The sequence below is a fragment of the Cucurbita pepo genome, chromosome LG12, assembly GCF_002806865.2.
Source record: "Cucurbita pepo subsp. pepo cultivar mu-cu-16 chromosome LG12, ASM280686v2, whole genome shotgun sequence".
NCBI lineage: Eukaryota > Viridiplantae > Streptophyta > Magnoliopsida > Cucurbitales > Cucurbitaceae > Cucurbita > Cucurbita pepo.
In genome coordinates, this window is record NC_036649.1 from 7,010,771 (window position 1) to 7,028,781 (window position 18,011).

Consider the following 18,011-nt stretch of genomic DNA (forward strand, 5'->3'; position numbering starts at 1 on the left):
CAACAAACAAACGTTTTGGCTGTTAGAGTTTGTTATCAAAGTTGTATTTTTCTTGAGTAATTTGAACGTTGCCACACTCGAACTGAACCATGGCTTAGTAATCTGCGCCAAAAACAATGCCAAAAGGGCGCCAAGGGGGAAGCCAACAAGCAAGAAACGAGGTAAACAAGGTCCGGAGATGGCGAACTAACAGTATCGGATTTGAAGCTCAAAAGAATGAACTAAAATTGATTGAAAGGGCGAAATCCGCAACTGCCCATTAGTATTCTGCAAGTTTCTACTTGCATGCCCAACGCTGTATTTTGTGGCATGAGCCATTTCGACGCCTGATAAAGATTTACCTTCTGAGCTTTTGGGTATGTGCTTGTCCGCGAAAGAGCTCGAGGAGCTGCTCATGGATACTGGTAACAAGCTCCTAAACCCTCCTTCTTCCATTGATGCCCTTCTCAATGCTCTCGATGTAAGGCTTCATTTCTTCTCTCTGTATACTTCTTCTTATGCGTAATTTTTTCTGTGTTTAATTTCAAATGGTTTATACCTTTCACATTACACGAACCGTCTTTTCATATCTTCGTTCAGAAAGCTGAGTGTCTATTATCAAATCTGGAGCAATCGCCAATGCGATCGATGCGAGAGGCGCTCCGGCCATTAATGAAGGCGTTAATTTCCGATGAGCTTTTGAAGCATTCAGAAGAGGATGTGAAGGTTACAGTAACATCCTGCATTACTGAGATTACGAGAATAACAGCGCCAGATGCTCCTTATGATGATGATAAAATGAAGGTATCTTTTAAGCTGCTCATTCTTGGAATGCATATTCCGGTGGATTCCTTTAGTTATTTCTTTCGCTTCCACTGGCGCAGGTGATTTTTCAGTTGACTTTAGAAGCATTTAGAAAGTTGTCAAATGTATCAGGTCGTGGTTATACGAAGGCGTTATCGATTATCGATGCTGTTGCTAAGGTCCGTTCATGCTTGATGATGCTGGATCTGGAATGTGAGGGTTTGATTCTTGAGATGTTCCAGAATTTCATGAAACTCATTAGGTAAACGTCATAAAATGGTTGATATTTTCCTGGTAGTTTCTTCCACATTTGAAGCTTACATGGTGGCATTAAACCTCACCATCTCGAAACCTTAACAACTGATCTTTCCACGCATCTTTAAGTTTGTTCTCGAGCCGAACTCCCCAAAAATAGCCGAAAAAACTAGTGTGCCACCAAAATTTGCCATTCTCCTGATAGAGGAAGCATAAATTGAATGTCTCCAATCAATGGTGCCAAAAAGATTGAACAAACTAATAGCCCTGCAACAAATTATGCGAATTCTCGTGTTTGACGACAAGAAAGAATGCACCACTATAGAAACAAAACAAGGGAAGAGTGTCTCAAACCTGCCACGCAAAGAAACTTCAACCTTCGAGATGGAGGAGAAAGGAAAGGTAGTTTGGAGTGGGGATCAAAATGTGAGAGAAGGAACTACCAGAGAGACCCCTTGAAGAATCAGGAATTGAAAGCCTAAAATCCCTTCTACCTCAAAACACCTAGCGATTATGAAAAAAAAAAAAACTCGATCAACAACATCTAGTGTCTATCTATCAGAGGTTGAAGCCCAACGCCAAAGAGGAGAAGGAATTAGAAGCTACATAATGAAACTCCTTACTCGAAAGATGGTATAGGCGAGGGAACAACTTCTGAAGAGGTTTCTCTCCCACCCACCAATCCTCCCAAAACTAGACGCTCGTACTCTCCCCAATAGTACATCTAGTAAACGAGGAAGACGAACTTCTTATGAATATAGACACATATCTGATCAGAATTGACAATAAATTGAGATTAGTAAAGGGCTCCCTACAAATATCTGAATGTATTGGCTCAGTGATTAGGAGAAGAGAGTATCATTTTTATTTGGTGAGCTTGCTCTGATCTTGATGTTATATTTCTAATAATTTTAGGTCAATTTTCTTCTTCTAATCTTGATTTATTTTCTCCAAATTCTAAGGTCCAACCATCCACCTGCTGTTTTTTCAGCCATGGAAACCATTATGACAAATGTGTTAGAAGAAAGTGAAGAAATCTCCTCAGATCTTCTCAGGCCTATTTTAGCTAGTGTCAGAAAGGAAAATAAAGTATCTTGAATCTCCCTTGTTTATTATTCCTGACCTTATTTTTTTTACATCATCATCAATTAATTGGATTGCCCATTATTTTAGGAAGCCGCTTCGATTTCATGGAAATTGGGCGAAAAGGTTATGTCGAACTGTGCTACTAAGCTCCAGCCCTATCTTATGGGTGCAGTTCAGTCTCTTGGTGCTTCTTTGGATGACTACGCCCCGATTGTTATTTCGATATGCCAAAACGGAACTGATAGCGTTGGTGCTGGGAATCATTCGGTGAGTTCTACTGACTAATACAGGAAGTTGTTTTGGAGTTTGTATGGGTTTGAATTGGTGCTATTTTGAACTGTCATATACAGATGGATTGCATCATAAAGTTAATACATTTGTTTGAGAATCTATAGTTACTTGACACAGTCTTCTGCTAAAGGGCATCACGCTCCAACGTTTTGTTTCCTTTTGATCTCGTTTAGTTAATAAAACATCAAAACTTTTTTTTTTTTTCATTTATTTAAACATGGTGTCTGAATGATTTGAACTTGAGGCCCCCGCCCTTCTTTATCTTTTAGTTTTGGGATGAACTGAAGAAGGATTGATAACGAAAGGGGAGCGTGCGTCTTTAGCCATTAATTGGGTTAGTCGAATAGCAGTTATTCAATAAACTATTTGAAATATCTTCCTCTGATACAACAGAACTATGTTGCTTTATGATTTGGTTCCTGCTTTTATGACATTCGATTGAATGCTTCAGGAAAATGCAAAGAACGAGGAGAAGGGGATGAATTCAAACGAGGCAACGCTGGTATGTGCGTTTATCTATATCTTATACAATCTTCTCTAAACATCCCTTTTCTGAAAGAAAAAAAAAACTCCATATTAGCTGCTTCTTCAATGAAATATCACAAAGTGATATCTATTCTTGGCAAGTAGGTGGCGCAGACGCATATGCCAAATGCAAGTATTGAAGAGAATCCTCGAACTGATGCTGCTTCAGAATCATTGATATCCAATGGTACAGGTGCAGCCAGGAATGGCAACATACTGAAGGCATCGTCGAGAAAATCACAAAAACGTAGTGAACAGTCAAAAACGACAGAAACCAAAATACCTGACAGTGTAGAGTCTACGAAGGCAGAGGACACGTTAGACCTTGTACCGAAGAAACGAGGCAGGAAACCCAACTCGTTAATGAATCCAGATGAAGGCTATGATCATTATTGGATTGGAAAAGGACGGGAACGGTTCAGGCTATCCAATTGCAAAAAGTCCAATGACCAAGAAACTAAATTTTCTCCTGTAAGCCTAAGAGTGGACAAGACTTCTTTGCCAACAGAGATAAATGAGAACATGAAAAAGATGGAAGAAGTAGCTCGAGCTCGGTCAACGAAATCAAAAGTTGTTAAGTCTAAGCAGGATAAAACAACTGAATTTTCTCCTGTAAGCCCAAGACAAGAAAAGCCTTCTTCGCCAACCGAGGTAGAGAAGGAGTCTTCTGCACATGCTGAAGAGAAACGTATACGACCTGAAGATGAAGTGGTAAATGAGAATACGAAGAAGATGGTAGAAAAATCTCAGGGAAGGTCAAAGAAATCTAAAGTTGGTAAGCCTAAGAAGGATACAGCACTCATTGATCCCGGATACGTTGTTTCAGAAGAGAACGTTTCTGTTCCCTCTGATTACGAAGAAAAACGGTCAGTGCACTTGGTTATGAAGCTGAGAGTGAAGAACACCAACGGGGACGAGTCGGTAGTCCAAAACGACGTTATAGTGAAATCTAAAGATACTAATATGGATAAGAATATTCATAATCCATCAACCTGTGAGGTACATAAAAAAAAATCATCTCTACTTATTCATTATTGAACTTGAAGTGTATGTTTACTAAACTCCTTCCTTTATTCTTCTGTTACACCACTTAATGGCGCCTCTTCACATTCTTATCCACTGAATAGGCAAAGGATTCCAGATCGGCCAGGTTAGAGGGTGACGATTACTCGGAAGAAACCTCCCACGAAAAAGCTACAAGGAAGCGTGCCATTGTGGAAAAAGAGGTAAGAATCTTGTAATCTTCCTTTGTATTGTAAATTGACCCGGCTTCCATAACTCTGATCCTGACATGCTTTGATGTTACTTTTTAGTCTCTTACCTTTAAGTTTAACACACAAAGAAAGCACGTCATACTTTCATGATTGAACATGAAATTTTAAACAATATACAAATCATTCCTCACTCAGATATGTCTTAGATTCTTTTAAAAAAAATAAACATTTGTGGTGTAACGGCTCAAGCCCACTGCTAGCGGGATATTGTCCTCTTTGGATTTTTTCCTTTCAGGCTTCCCCTCAAGGTTTTTAAAACGCGTCTGCTAGGAAGAGGTTTCTACACCCTTATAAAGAGTGATTCGTTCTCCTTCCCAACCGATGTAGGATCTCACAATCCACCCCCCCTTCAGGGCCCAGCGTTCTCGCTGCACTCGTTCCCTTCTCCAAACGATGTGGAACCCCCCAATCCACCCCCATCGGGGCCCAACGTCCTTGCTGGCACACCGCCTCATGTCTACCCCCTTCAAGGCTCAGCCTCCTGGTTGACACATTGCTCGGTGTCTAGCTCTGATACCATTTGTAACGGCTCAAGCCCACCGCTAGCAGATATTGTCCTCTTTTAGCTTTTCCCTTTCAGGCTTCCCCTCAAGGTTTTTAAAATGCATCTGCACCCTTATAAAGAATGCTTCGTTCTTCTCCCCATCCGATGTGGGACTTCACATGTGGCTTCTGCTAACCTGTATTGTTTAAGTTCATTTCAGGTAATGGACATATCAAGTGCTAAAGAGGAACTGGTTGGTAGGAGAATAAAGGTTTGGTGGCCCCTGGACAGGAAGTGAGTACTTAATGAACTTGCTGACGTGCATTTTAGATATCAATGCAACCCTTTATTTATTTCTCTGTTTCTGTCAAATTTGTTTATGACTTGCTCTGTTAAAGTAACCAAACTAAGCCCTCGAGCTTTTATTACCAACTTGGCAGGGGGGATACCTTGCCCCATGGCTTCTATGCCATAAAGTTTATATAACAACGAACACGCTGGACACGAGCTAAGTCATTTTTTTTTTGTTTTGTAGGTTTTATGAAGGTGTTGTTCATAGCTTTGACCCAGTGAAGAAAAGGCACAAGGCAAGATGACCCTATCCTGCCCTTAACCATTTGTCTTATTTCTGTAAACCTTTCAACCATTTGCCTTTGGTTCAGTAACCACTTCTTATAGCCAATCCCTTGACCATACTGCTTTAGCCCCTCCTTTGTCCTTGTAATGATGTCCACTTAAATCATTCCTCTGATGCAGCAATCATTGGATGATACTCAGATGAACTAACCCATCCATTCTGCATTTTATTTTTCAAGGTGTCATACGACGATGGCGATGAAGAAATATTAAACCTCAAAACGCAACGATATGAGCTAATTGGTGCCGAGGCTCTGCTACTTGGAGTAGGTGTCACTTAAACTATTTTAGCCTATTTCCCTGAGTTTTCTATTGCCGTTTATATTTGTTTTCTCCTACTTGTTTTTGGTAAGCTGATACAGGATGAGGAGATGGATGTCCCAAAATCCGAAGCTTCATCTGATATGTAAGCTTCGTTCTTACGTGACCGTAATTTTCTAAAACTTGTTTTGTTAGGCTAAGATTCCTTCCCCGTTCGACGAGTTGAAACTCCTGAAATCGTTCCTCCGACTTTTCAATAACGATTCTGATTAAGCTACTTCTTTTACATATATGGGTTTCTGGTACTTGTTATTAATTATCTTTTTAGTAGACTGCGAAAGAGGAAAAGGAAAAGGAAAAACAAGTCAGAATCAGACAAGGAGGAAATAAACGGTTCTTCAACCAGAAGGTTGCTTGTTTGCTTGTTTGCAAAGTGTTTACTTTATCCATTTCACATTCTTGTTTGGCTTCCAAGTTCTATCAAATGTTCATGGAATTGCAGGGGTAGAGCTTCAGCCAAGAGGAAATCGGAAGCTAAATCATCGACGTTGAGCAAGAAAGCTGCCAACAGTTCCATGCTCGACGATGGAGGGAGCATCAATAATAGTACAAAAGGAAATGATAAAAACCTCGTAAACTTGATAAAAAACAGTAGACTAAGGATTACCTTAAAGTCCAAGCCGAATGGTGGCCGGGATTAACGCACCAAGAGACGAAGCAGAACCTCTTGGCACCAAAAATTTAGCAGGATTAGAGATACGAGAACCGTGTACCATCGTTTTGCCAGTTAGGAAAGACCATAGGCCAGCATAGGTCCTTTCCTTTTGTGTCTTTAGAAGTAGAGAAGAAAACAGGATTTCAACTAGCTAACCAGTCTTCTAGACAGTGAGCCATCATATATAAACAAACCTCCATGTATAAGCAGACAGTTATTATGTCAAAGCCAGCTCTTCCTAACATGTGCTGATGATATAAGTTATAATACTTGATCCATTGACAGATCAAACACCAGAATGCGTCGGTTGTATACTGAAATTCCGAGCTCTTCCTCACTGGAATCTATGACTGTTTCTGTGCTTTAGAGAGAGCGTAAGTTTGAAGCCTTAAAGGCATAGCTTCTTGCTGAACTTTCAGGATTATGAACTAAGAACAATCTTTCATTGTTTGTTGTTGAGAATGGTGATAACGACGGCGATGGATAACCCCCCTTATTATAGTCTAAGTTCACTGCTAGTAAATATTATATGTTTTGGCCTCTTATGTTTCACCGTCAACTTCATGGTGTTAAAATGTGTCTATTAGGAAGAGGTTTCAACCATCTTTGGGGGTCTAGCGTCCTCGTTGGTATACTACTGGTGTATGACTCTTATACCATTTCTTGATTTGTGTGTGTCATCCTTGTGTAGGGACTATGTTCATCTTCTCTTTATTGTTCCAATTTTATCGGGACATCCCTATTGTGAGATTCTACATTGGTTGGAGAGGGGAACAAAACATTATTTATAAGGGCATATGTGCTTTAAAATCTTGAGGGGAAACTCGGAAGGGAAAGTCCAAAGAAGACTATATCTGTTAGCATCGGGTTTGAGCGATTACAAATGGTATCAAAGCTAGGTACAGGATAATGTGTCAGCGAGGATGTTGGACTCCCAATGGGTGGATTGTGAGATCCCACATTAGTTAGAGAGAAAAATGAAGCATCTCTGGGTCGGTAAGATTCGGGAAACTTGATGCCTTAAATCCTACTTTCATTGAACAGAAGTAATTGTCATTGATGGTGGAGGTTTGACTTTTATTAGAAAATTGTGTGTTTGTGAAGACTTTTGAGCATATAGATTCAAAAGAGTTTATATGATCGTCCAAGACGATATCATTTAACTTTGACATGAAATTTTGGTTTTAATTCTAATGCATGCTTAGCATTAGAAGCATATGACGACTTTCAAGAAAATATTATTAACTATAAAACAAATAATTTTAACTATTAACTATCGTGAAATCGTGTCTAAAATATTGTCCCAAATCCATAGAAAAGAATAAGACTTAACTTTTTAAAATTTTAAATTAGTCATTGAAATAAGGAATGGCATTTATTTCAAAATATAATTGCTTTATTTAAGGAAATAATACATAATTCAGCTAAAATCAATAATTTGAACACTTAATTTCATAATTGCTTTATTTAAGGAAATAATACATAATTCAGCTAAAATCAATAATTTGAACACTTAATTTCAAAGTTGTTCACCAACCATTTTTATTTTATTTTTTAAATAAATTTCAAAATATTTGCATCTATTCTTATAAATATTTGTTCAATTTCTTCTTATTACTTACTATTTCCGCGATCATATTTTTTAAATAATATACTAAGAGTTTTCATATAAAATAACGTTTTTTTAGTTTGAGGGTATAATCAATATTTTATTTTAGAATTTAAGAATATTTTTTTAAGAATTAAATTTTTAAAAGTTCAAGAGTATTTTTTAAATAAAATAGTTTCCTTCAAAATTAACAATAATTTTTTTAGTTTGAGGATATAATTGATATTTGGAGAGTTTCATTTCTATTTTTTTAGAAATGAAAATTTTAAAAGTTTAAGGGTATTTTTGAAATAAAATGCTAATTTTTTACATCTAAAATTAGCGATTTTTTTAAACTTCAAGGGTATAATTGATATTTTTGAAAGTTTAAAAATATTTTTTAAAGAAAAAAAATGTGTAAAGTTGAAGAGAGTATTTTTATTAATTTAAACCCCAAATAAACTAAAATTTGTTTAAAAAAAAAAAAAACTTATAAATAAAGTAAATTTAAATTATTTATTATTTACATAATTTTCAATAATTTATTACACGTTGGATGGCTAGGCTCGATAAGGTATCCTTTCTTACCTTATTAAATGACTGCTATTGAGTTGTTTGAATTATTCTATTTTTCTTTTAAAAAAAATTAAACATATTACCATAAATATAAAATCATGTTTTAAATATTTGTCCTTTTTTGAAAAATATTTATTCATTAATGTAATTTAATTAATCGTCTATGTTTTCAGTGGCAATTGGCTTTAAAATTTATGGCTAATAAATTAAATAAATCATTTTAAAAAAAAAATAAGGTTATAAAAATTATTATTTACTTTATAATAATGTTTTCAAAATCAATGAAAGTTTGAAAAAATAAAAAGTAATTTTTATAAATAATTTCTGTTTTTAAATTTGGTTAAAATTTAAATATTACTTTAAAAAATATATAATTACTATAAATTATATTTGATTTTATACTCGACAATTATTTTTATTGATATTTAGATAACTCTAGAGTCACGGACTACTCAACCTTGGATCCAACTTTTACTCAAAAATAAGGTTCCACTTCGAACAAAACTCAACCCTACTTTAAAAAATTATTATTAAAAATAAGAACATTTGATGTTCGTTATCGAAATTATGGATGCACTATGACTTGTGATCGTTCGATATTTAAGTTTCATGGAATTTTAGTTATTAATATAACACATAATATAGTCTGGTTCAGATTGTGTCGGTCCCCAATTTAACAAACTCAAGATTTTAAATAGATCTAAAAATTATCTGAAACTAATTCAATTACCCTCCTAATTTTGTATTTATAAATAGAAATTTCATACAAGTAAAATTGATTTTAAATAATCAAATATATATTTAAAAATAATTTAAATAATTTCCAAATCACTTTAAAATTCATGCATTAAATAAATTAAATAAAAAAAAATTATTGGACCCCATATTTTAGGGTTCTTCATACCAAAATTAAAAAAAAAAAAAAAATGCTTCTTGGCCTACCACTTTTTAATTTTCTATAATTTTCTCCTCAACTACACCATCAAATTTCTTTCTCTCTCTTCTTCCACCAACTCCCATTTGAGTGTGCATGAATACCCATCACAAAAAAATAAAATAAAAAACCTAATTTTTTTATTTTTAAAAAATTATTAAAAATCACGGATGGTGTCCACGAGCTCTCATGACTTTACTTTAGGCTTCTCCAACCGGTCTCGTACCAGTAAAAATACTATTCCTTAATTATAAACTCAGGATGATGTCCTAAATAACTAAATTAACTACCTTTTATTATTATTATTTTAATATTTGATTATAATTTACCTTTCAACATTACAGTTTAATAATCAAGTGAATATCATTTTCCCTTATAAAATTTTATTCTTTTACCTAATTTCTTATTGTAAATTTATCAATTTTTTTCCTAATTATATTAAAATAAATTACTATTTTTTGTAATAAAAAAAATCTAATTGAGTATTAATATATTTTTTAAAAATATATATATTAAAAAGAAAATGAAGAAATTTATTAGTAATATATTTATTAGGATGGTTAAGAGTTTTTGTTTTGGGTAAAATAAATAAATAAATAAATAAATAAATAATGATGGAGGTTAGGTGAGTGGTTAAAGTGCAGCGAACACTTTCCTTATAAAATGGTACCAAAACTTCCGTGTTGTTCGCTGTATTCCAATAGAAACTTGGAGATTCTTCCTTCTCATTTTCTCTCTGTTTCACCAAACCATTTCCACTTACTCTCTCTCTTTACGGAACTATGCCGGTCGACGGTTCTTCAACCACCGCCCCCACCGTCTGCGTCACCGGCGCCGGCGGCTTCATTGCCTCATGGATAGTTAAGCTTCTTCTCCAGAAAGGCTATATCGTAAGAGGAACCGTCAGAAATCCAGGTTTGATCTTGATTTTAACCTAATTTTTATTTCCATATCGAAATCGTCGAATAGTGAAATGTCGATGAAATCTGCGGAAGTGATTCTGGAATGGATCTGGATTATTAGGAGTTTTTGTTTCTGTGATTTTTGAGATTTACAGAGGATCCGAAGAACGGCCATTTGAAAGAATTTGAAGGCGCGGCGGAGCGATTCAGTTTGTATAAAGCCGATCTTCTCGATTTCGAGAGCCTTAGGGCGGCGATTAACGGATGCGATGGCGTTTTCCACACGGCGTCGCCTGTAACTGACGATCCGGTGATTTGCTCTTCTCATTCTTTTTCTTTTTTCCTTTTTTTGTTAAGTTCCCGGGAAAATTAAAATTTGGATGAAAATGGTACGAGAGAATCGAAGAATATATTGTTTCTTTTTATTGCATGCGTGTATCATCTTCATTAATGGTTGGGCCCCACTTGAAATTTGAGTCATCACTGGGACCCACTAAATCCACGTCATACCATCATCACATACACGTCATGTCATACACACATTGTATTGGATTTGAGTAGCCTAAAATTATTATTATTTTTAATTTAATTTAATTTTTTCATCTACATAATATTAATTATTTCAAGATGAAAAATTAAAAGTTTAAAATAATAATGTGATAAAAAAAATATTTTCGTGTTTGATATTATTACGTAAAAAAAAAAGGAAAATTCTATTCTTTAAATTTAAAAATTACACGAGAAGATAAAAGAAGTTGCACAGTTGGCAAGACGTAAATTTTCTCTTTTTATTATTTACTATATAGCTCTTTTTATTATTTATATAAAAAGCTATTTTACGAGACAGTATTATTTAATTATAAATCCATGATTACTATATAGCTCTTTTATTATGTATATAATATTTTTTATTATAAATCTAAGATTATTCTCTAAATTAGCGGACGTGAGATTTTCATCCACGTCTCCCCCTTAATCGAGGCTCACAATACTTTTGTTCAACGTTTGAGAATTTTATTGACATGACTAAGTTTAGGGCATAACTCTGATACCATGTTAGATGAACACGACTCTTCACAATGGAATGATATTGTCCACTTTGAACATAAGCTATCATGACTTTGCTTCGGACTTCTCCGAAAGGCCTCGTAACAATGGAGATAGTATTCATTGATTATAAACGCATGATCGATTATAAACTCATGTTCATTCCCTAAATTAGCAGTTAGACCTTCTTTCAACAACCGAGTAAAACCATTACATTTTTTCATAAAGGAAGTCTTGATGAAATGAGACCATTTTTTAAAGCTGATTAACAACATTATTATTATAGAATGCTCATTGATAATATTTGTTAGTAGGTTCATTAAATTTTAGTTAGGCTTTGGGAAGGTAACAGAAATGGCGGTTGTGGTATTGCTAAACTTTTGCAGGAGCAAATGGTGGAACCGGCGGTCAATGGCACGAAGAATGTTATAATCGCGGCGGCCGAAGCCAAAGTCCGTCGCGTGGTTTTCACTTCGTCGATTGGTGCAGTCTACATGGACCCCAGCCGTGGTCCAGACGAGATCGTAGACGAGTCCTGCTGGAGCGATCTAGAGTTCTGCAAGAACACCAAGGTTTAATAATTCCCTAATACATATGTCCAATTGGAGTGTTTTTGTTTTTGCCCACAAAATTTTGAGGTGAAACATGAAAATTTGGGGATTTGCAGAATTGGTATTGCTATGGAAAAGCTGTCGCAGAGCAGGCGGCATGGGAGGTTGCGAAGGAGAAGGGGGTGGACTTGGTGGTGGTGAATCCGGTGCTGGTGCTGGGCCCACTGTTGCAACCCACCATTAATGCCAGCATTATCCACATACTCAAGTACTTGACTGGATCAGCTAAGACGTACGCCAATTCCGTTCAGGCGTACGTCCACGTGAAGGATGTTGCACTTGCACATATCCTCGTGTACGAGAACCCCTCCGCCTCCGGCCGGTACCTCTGCGCCGAGAGTGTTCTCCATAGAGGGGAGATCGTTGAGATTCTTGCCAAATTGTTCCCGGAATACCCTATTCCCACCAAGTAAGTTCTTGTCCTTCTAACCTCTCCATTTTTATTAACTCAAGTATCTATTTAGTCTCCATGCCTGCAACGTTACTAATTAGTTCTAAATTCATTATATGTTCCGGTGGGATCCCACACGTCTGTTAGGAGGAGAACGAATCATTATTTATAAAAATGTGTACATCTTTCTCTAGCAAATGTGTTTTAAAAATCTTGTGTAAAAATTCGAAAAGAAAAATTAAAAAAGACAATATTTACGACTCAAGTCGTTAAGTCAAAATTAATTCACCAAATGGGTTTGAAATAATAAATTGAAAGGATTTGAGTGAGGTGTAGTAGGTGTACCAACTCTGAATAGTTGATCAATGATAGAAGCGGCTAACCTTAACTTGTAAAAGAATGGATGGACCAGAAGTGGCCATTTACCAACCAAGAATATTGAAATATGCTTGTGGAGCTGAAAGCTTCTCACCAAACCCCATCCTTTGTGATCCTTATCACTTATTGTTGGAATGACCCAATTATTCATCACGGTGACCATGATGAACACTTACCACTGCTCATGATTTTAAAATGCGTTTAATAGGAAGAGGGTTTCCACACCTTTTATAACGAATGCTTTGTTCTCATTTCCAACTGACATGAGATCTGATACTTATGGGATTTGTGCCACCATTCAAACACTTTCATCATATTTAGTTCCAAGAACGTTCTTAAGTGTCTGAGAAGCACTCGTAATAGTGTTTCAGAGGGACCTATGAGTTAAGTTATTATGTATATTTATGATTTAGGTGCTCAGATGAAGTGAACCCAAGGAAGAAGGCATACAAATTCTCAAACCAGAAGCTGAAGGACTTAGGATTGGAGTTCACTCCAGTGAAGCAGTGTCTATATGAAACCGTTAAGAACTTACAGGAGAAAGGTCATCTCACGATCCCCACTTCTACCCAACCAGCAGACTCCATTCGAATTCAATCTTAAATCATAGTGTTATAGAACTGAATGCATTGGTTTGGGTACTAAATGCATCGCAATATGTATAAGCTCTTTAAGCTTTGAATGTTTTCCCCACGTTGTTCCTATACTTTAAACAACGTGAATGCATGTAAGTTTCTCTTTAAAAGTGTATGTGATTGATTTTTGCAGTCATGACTTTGATATTTATCTATCAAGTAATTTTGACTGTATTTTATCAAGTTTGGTGGCGTGCTCCTTTGTCCTTTCGCTGAATCGGTTAGTGGTCTACTAGAGAGGTCGTGATAATATCATCTACTGTCTATACCACTTCTTGTGGAGTAGATCGTGCATCCAACCAAGTCTTTGATCAGGGAAATAAGAGAATTCCACTATCGTCGATAGGCCAACTGGGTTACACCTAACGAAATAGGCTTCCTAAAAAGTCAACTCGAAGATGAAGTCGACATAAAATGAAGAACTCCGTTCTTCGAAACCTAGCTATCTTGTCTTTAAATGTATTTTTTTAAAAAAATTACTTCAAAAATATATATAGAGGTTTTTTAACGTTTTAAAGTTTAGCGGGAGAGGTAGGCTTATCCAAATCCAAACCTTCCTTCCACACATTTTGAAGATCATATTGCCTTAACGTTATGGAATCTCAATCCAATCCTCCCAAAAAACCAACTCCCAAGAACCATCCATGGCTACTTCTTCTCTTCCCACCAAATCCCTCCCGCCATTTTTGCCGGCATCAAGCTTTCCACCTTCTTCTCCTTCAACCCACTTCACTAAGCCGCCATTCCTAGCCCCACCTGACATTTCTCTCTCCACCTCTTCCTCATCGCCCTGTAAACTTCATATTCCCAGTTGTGCCAAGAAGAATCCCTGGCTCGACCCTTTCGACGATGGCGATGATCCGGACATGGAATACGGCTCTCTCTTCGCCGACGGGAAGCAGGAAGAGGACCCTCGCCCACCGGACAACCCGAACAATCCGTATGGGTTCTTGAAATTTCCTCAGGGTTACATGGTGGAAGTTGCATCTCTAGGTCTTAAACTTCGGGGAGATGTACGGCGGTGCTGCTGCGTGATTTCCGGCGGGGTGTATGAAAATCTACTCTTCTTTCCGGCGATTCAATTGCTCAAGGATCGGTACCCGGGTGTTCAAATCGACGTGGTGGCTTCGGCGAGGGGTAAACAGACTTATGAATTGAATAAGAATGTGCGATGGTCTAATGTCTATGATCCGGATGATTATTTTCCTGAACCGGCCGATTACACTGACATGGTTGGATTGCTCAAGGTTGGTTCATTTTCTCGCCAATAATTGACCTAGAAATTGATAGAACAATATTGATAGTGATTCTACCATGTATGAAAGACTTCAAATATTGGATCCCACTTCGATTTAGAGGAGAATAGATAGGAGTCATGATACTACCACTTCCATTTAGAACTTCGATGATACTTAGAAACTTTGATAGCCATATTAGTGATTTGTTTGGAGATCTCTTAGAAAAATATTTAGTGCCCATTTGAAACAATGGTTTCATTGTTGTTGCAGGGTAGATATTATGATATGGTCTTGTCAACAAAGCTAGCTGGGTTTGGGCATGCAGCGTTTTTGTTCATGACAACAGCTAGAGACAGAGTTAGCTACATTTACCCTGATGTGAATGCTGCTGGAGCAGGGCTTTTCTTGTCTCAAACATTTAAACCAGATAGCTCTAATCTTTCCGAGGGAGGGTTCAATATGTGAGAATATTTTATACTTTTGTTTTGAATCTGTACAAAAGTTTTCATATAAGCTTTTGAGTTTAGTATTAGTTTGACATAGCATTGGAGTGGGAGCTACTTTACGTAACGGTCCAAACTCACCGCTAATAGATATTATCCTTTTTGAGTTTTCCCTCAAAGTTTTTCAAACGCGTCTGTTAGAGAGAGGTTTCCACACCCTTATAAAGAATGTTTTGTTCTCCTCCTCAACTGATGTGGGATCTCAAAATTCATCCCCCTTCGGGGCCAAGCATCCTCATTGGCACTCGTTCCCTTCTCCAATCGATGTGGAACCCCCAAATCCACACCCCCTTCGGGCTAGTGTCCTTGTTGGCACACCGCCTCGTGTCCATCCTCTTTCAGGACTCAGCCTCCTCGCTGGCACACCGCCTGGTATTTGGCTTTGATATCATTTGTAACGGCCCAAGCCGCCGCTAGTAGATATTACCCCTTTGGGTTTTCCCTTCCAGGTCTCCCCTCAAAGTTTTTAAAACGCGTCTACTAGGGAGAGGTTTCCACCCTTATCAAGAATGTTTCGTTCTCCTCTCCAATCGATGTGGGATCTCACACTTTATCTGTTTAAGTTCTTAGCAATCTTGTTTGCTTTTCAGTTTATATCGATAGTCACTCGTTGCGTTCTTGTGCTTATTTCCTAAGCCACAAGGAGGATGTCAAGAATGTATATAAAAGATTACATACTCCATAACTCATCAATATAAGTTTTTACTGTTTAGTATTAGTTTGATATAGGGTGCAGTTTTTGCCACTAAATGAGTGAAGTATGGCTTTTATCAGAGGACACTAAGTAATTTCTACGTGAAAGCTGAAGAACAAAATAGAAATAGCAAGCTCAAACTTCTACTTTTTTGATGCCTTGAAGGCTGATTTTCATGATTTAGGTATCATCAAATGGTTGATTGGTTAGGGAGACCATTTCGTAGCGTTCCCAGGCATCTCGTTCCTCCGCTCAAAGTTTCGATTTCAAGAAAATTGAAGGAGATTGTAAAGGAAAAGTATAATCAAGCAGGTGTTGAGAAAGGAAAATATATTGTGATTCATGGAATAGAATCAGATTCAAAAGCCTCAATGCAGTCCAAAGGTGATACTGATAGCTTGCTACCCATTCAAGCCTGGGCTGAAATAGCCAATGCTATAAGGTAGGTATTATGTCAATATCTTGCTTTATCAGAAAAAAATGATGAACTATAGGCAAAAGTAACATAATGCAGCTTTTTCTTTCACTATTTTCTGATGATAACACTTATTGAATCTAAATACAGGGGATTCAAGCCAGTTTTTGTCATTCCACACGAAAAAGAAAGGGAAAACGTCGAGGAGGAGGTCGGAGATAACGCGAGCATCGTATTTATCACTACCCCAGGACAGGTACTCATAACTATCCATCTTTCTCTTTGAGTATAGAAGAGTGAACTGTGAAAAGGATGAAAAAACAGTTTTAAGTAAGAAAGCAAGGATTGAAGAAAGGGAAATTAATGTTTTGAAGAAGTTGATAAATGTGAGATCTCACATTGGTTGGAGAGGGGAACGAAGCATTCCTTATAAGGGTGTGGAAACGTCTACGACGTGTTTTAAAACTGTGAGGGAAAGCCCAAAGAGGATAATATGTACTAGCGGTGGGCTTGGGCTGTTACAAATGGTATTAGAGCCAAGCATCGAATGGTGTGCTAGTGAGGACGTTGGGCCCCGCAAGGGGTGGATTGTGAGATCCCACATTGGTTGGAGAGGGGAATGAAACATTTCTTATAGGGTGTGGAAACCTCTCCTTAGTAGACGTGTTTTAAAAACCTTGAGGGAAAGCCTAAAGAGGATAATATCTGTTAGCGGTGGGCTTTGGCTATTACAAATGGTATCATAGCTAGGCACCAAACGGTGTGCCAGCAAGGATGCTAGGCCTGCTGGGGGTGGGTTGTGAGATCTCACATTTGTTGGAGAGGGGAACGAAACATTCCTTGTAAAGGTGTGGAAACCTCTCTCTAATAGACATATTTTAAAACTTTGAGAGAGCCTAAAAAATGATAATATTTGCTAGCGGTAGGCTTTGGGCTATTACAAATGGTACCAGAGCCAAGCATCGAACAGTGTACCATCGAGGATGCTGGGCCTCGTAGGGAGTGGATTATGAGATCCCACATTGGTTGGAGAAGCATTCCTTATAAAAGTGTGGAAACCTCTCTCTAGTAGACGCGTTTTAAAACCTTAAGAGAAAGCTCAAGAGATAATATCTGCTAGCTGTGAGCTTGGGCTGTTACAATAAAAGTGAAGTACTTAAAAGCACATCATTCTTAACTTCAATCTGCAGTTAGCTGCTCTCATTAACGACTCGGCCGGTGTAATAGCTACCAACACAGCTGCGATCCAACTCGCCATTGCTCGCGAAAAACCGAGGTCTTGATCTGTTTCTCCTTCACAGAAACTCAGTAGTTTGCTTATTGATCTTAAAATCTCCCATTTGCTAGTAGTACGAAAATAACAGTGCTATGCATCTATAATGCCTATGTGTTTGCAGCATTGCATTGTTTTGCTCTGAAGAGAAAGCAAAACTATTTGTTCCGGAAGCCGAAGCAAAGAGATGCATTGCAGTTTCATCGACAACGGGACGACTAATCGACATCGATATGGGCACAGTTAAAAGGGCGATACAGAGCTTTGAAGTGCCTCTAGCTCTTGCTTTTCAGTGACATTACAGATTTTCTTACCCAATTTGTGCTTATCATCATGATAGTTCTTCATTTTGTTTCACTTCTGTTACCATCAGTTGTATATCAAAGCATTGGCAATGAAGAGGGTAATTGTATATGTTCTGTTTGGAAGCTCCCTTTCCCTACTCTGTCTCAGCGTTTGGTGCAAATTTCGTTCGAACCTCGATCCGATAGAGCTGGTTAGAAAAATCCCAAGTTC

At 37.3% G+C, this 18,011-nt stretch overlaps 3 protein-coding genes and 1 non-coding gene across 9 annotated transcripts; 3 read left to right on the forward strand and 1 right to left on the reverse strand.

Annotated features, from left to right (window-relative positions):
• Window positions 1–233: 233 nt before the first annotated feature.
• LOC111807659 lies at window positions 234–6,722 on the forward strand. Of its 6 annotated transcripts, none has more exons than XM_023693471.1 (14): window positions 234–460; window positions 580–783; window positions 864–1,045; window positions 2,001–2,127; window positions 2,212–2,391; window positions 2,867–2,917; window positions 3,046–3,939; window positions 4,068–4,166; window positions 4,919–4,992; window positions 5,234–5,285; window positions 5,514–5,600; window positions 5,688–5,740; window positions 5,924–6,004; window positions 6,098–6,722. In XM_023693471.1, exons 1-14 carry the CDS (start codon window positions 359–361, stop codon window positions 6,294–6,296), a joined length of 2,385 nt encoding a protein of 794 aa, XP_023549239.1. In that variant the 5' UTR covers window positions 234–358; the 3' UTR covers window positions 6,297–6,722. The 6 variants fall into 6 exon arrangements, with proteins under 6 accessions (XP_023549239.1, XP_023549240.1, XP_023549241.1 ...); XM_023693472.1 differs by having other exon boundaries at window positions 5,927–6,004; XM_023693473.1 differs by having other exon boundaries at window positions 5,697–5,740.
• Window positions 6,723–6,955: 233 nt separating this feature from the next.
• On the reverse strand, window positions 6,956–7,062 carry LOC111807844. Its single transcript, XR_002816989.1, has one exon. It is a non-coding gene; the product is annotated as a U6 spliceosomal RNA (small nuclear RNA).
• Window positions 7,063–10,153: 3,091 nt separating this feature from the next.
• LOC111807103 (cinnamoyl-CoA reductase 1-like) lies at window positions 10,154–13,521 on the forward strand. Its single transcript, XM_023692679.1, has 5 exons — window positions 10,154–10,323; window positions 10,466–10,620; window positions 11,744–11,929; window positions 12,025–12,377; window positions 13,151–13,521. The coding sequence occupies exons 1-5, from the start codon at window positions 10,191–10,193 to the stop codon at window positions 13,338–13,340; spliced, it is 1,017 nt and encodes a 338-aa protein (XP_023548447.1). The 5' UTR covers window positions 10,154–10,190; the 3' UTR covers window positions 13,341–13,521.
• Window positions 13,522–13,645: 124 nt separating this feature from the next.
• LOC111807102 (photosynthetic NDH subunit of subcomplex B 1, chloroplastic) lies at window positions 13,646–17,923 on the forward strand. The gene is made up of 6 exons (XM_023692678.1): window positions 13,646–14,619; window positions 14,881–15,071; window positions 15,992–16,249; window positions 16,373–16,478; window positions 17,413–17,498; window positions 17,620–17,923. Exons 1-6 carry the CDS (start codon window positions 14,017–14,019, stop codon window positions 17,789–17,791), a joined length of 1,416 nt encoding a protein of 471 aa, XP_023548446.1. The 5' UTR covers window positions 13,646–14,016; the 3' UTR covers window positions 17,792–17,923.
• The last annotated feature ends 88 nt before the right edge of the window (window positions 17,924–18,011 follow it).

Excerpts from the sequence above, each read along its gene's own strand:
- LOC111807659 (XM_023693471.1), top strand. The coding sequence starts at position 359 with ATGTGCTTGTCCGCGAAAGAGCTCGAGGAGCTGCTCATGGATACTGGT. Across the intron at positions 3,940-4,067 it reads ATAATCCATCAACCTGTGAG|GCAAAGGATTCCAGATCGGC; the intron begins GTACATAAAAAA and ends TCCACTGAATAG. Across the intron at positions 5,286-5,513 it reads CAGTGAAGAAAAGGCACAAG|GTGTCATACGACGATGGCGA; the intron begins GCAAGATGACCC and ends TTATTTTTCAAG.
- LOC111807103 (XM_023692679.1), top strand. The coding sequence starts at position 10,191 with ATGCCGGTCGACGGTTCTTCAACCACCGCCCCCACCGTCTGCGTCACC. Across the intron at positions 10,324-10,465 it reads AGGAACCGTCAGAAATCCAG|AGGATCCGAAGAACGGCCAT; the intron begins GTTTGATCTTGA and ends TGAGATTTACAG. Across the intron at positions 11,930-12,024 it reads AGTTCTGCAAGAACACCAAG|AATTGGTATTGCTATGGAAA; the intron begins GTTTAATAATTC and ends GGGGATTTGCAG.
- LOC111807102 (XM_023692678.1), top strand. The coding sequence starts at position 14,017 with ATGGCTACTTCTTCTCTTCCCACCAAATCCCTCCCGCCATTTTTGCCG. Across the intron at positions 16,479-17,412 it reads TTATCACTACCCCAGGACAG|TTAGCTGCTCTCATTAACGA; the intron begins GTACTCATAACT and ends TTCAATCTGCAG. Across the intron at positions 17,499-17,619 it reads ATTGCTCGCGAAAAACCGAG|CATTGCATTGTTTTGCTCTG; the intron begins GTCTTGATCTGT and ends ATGTGTTTGCAG.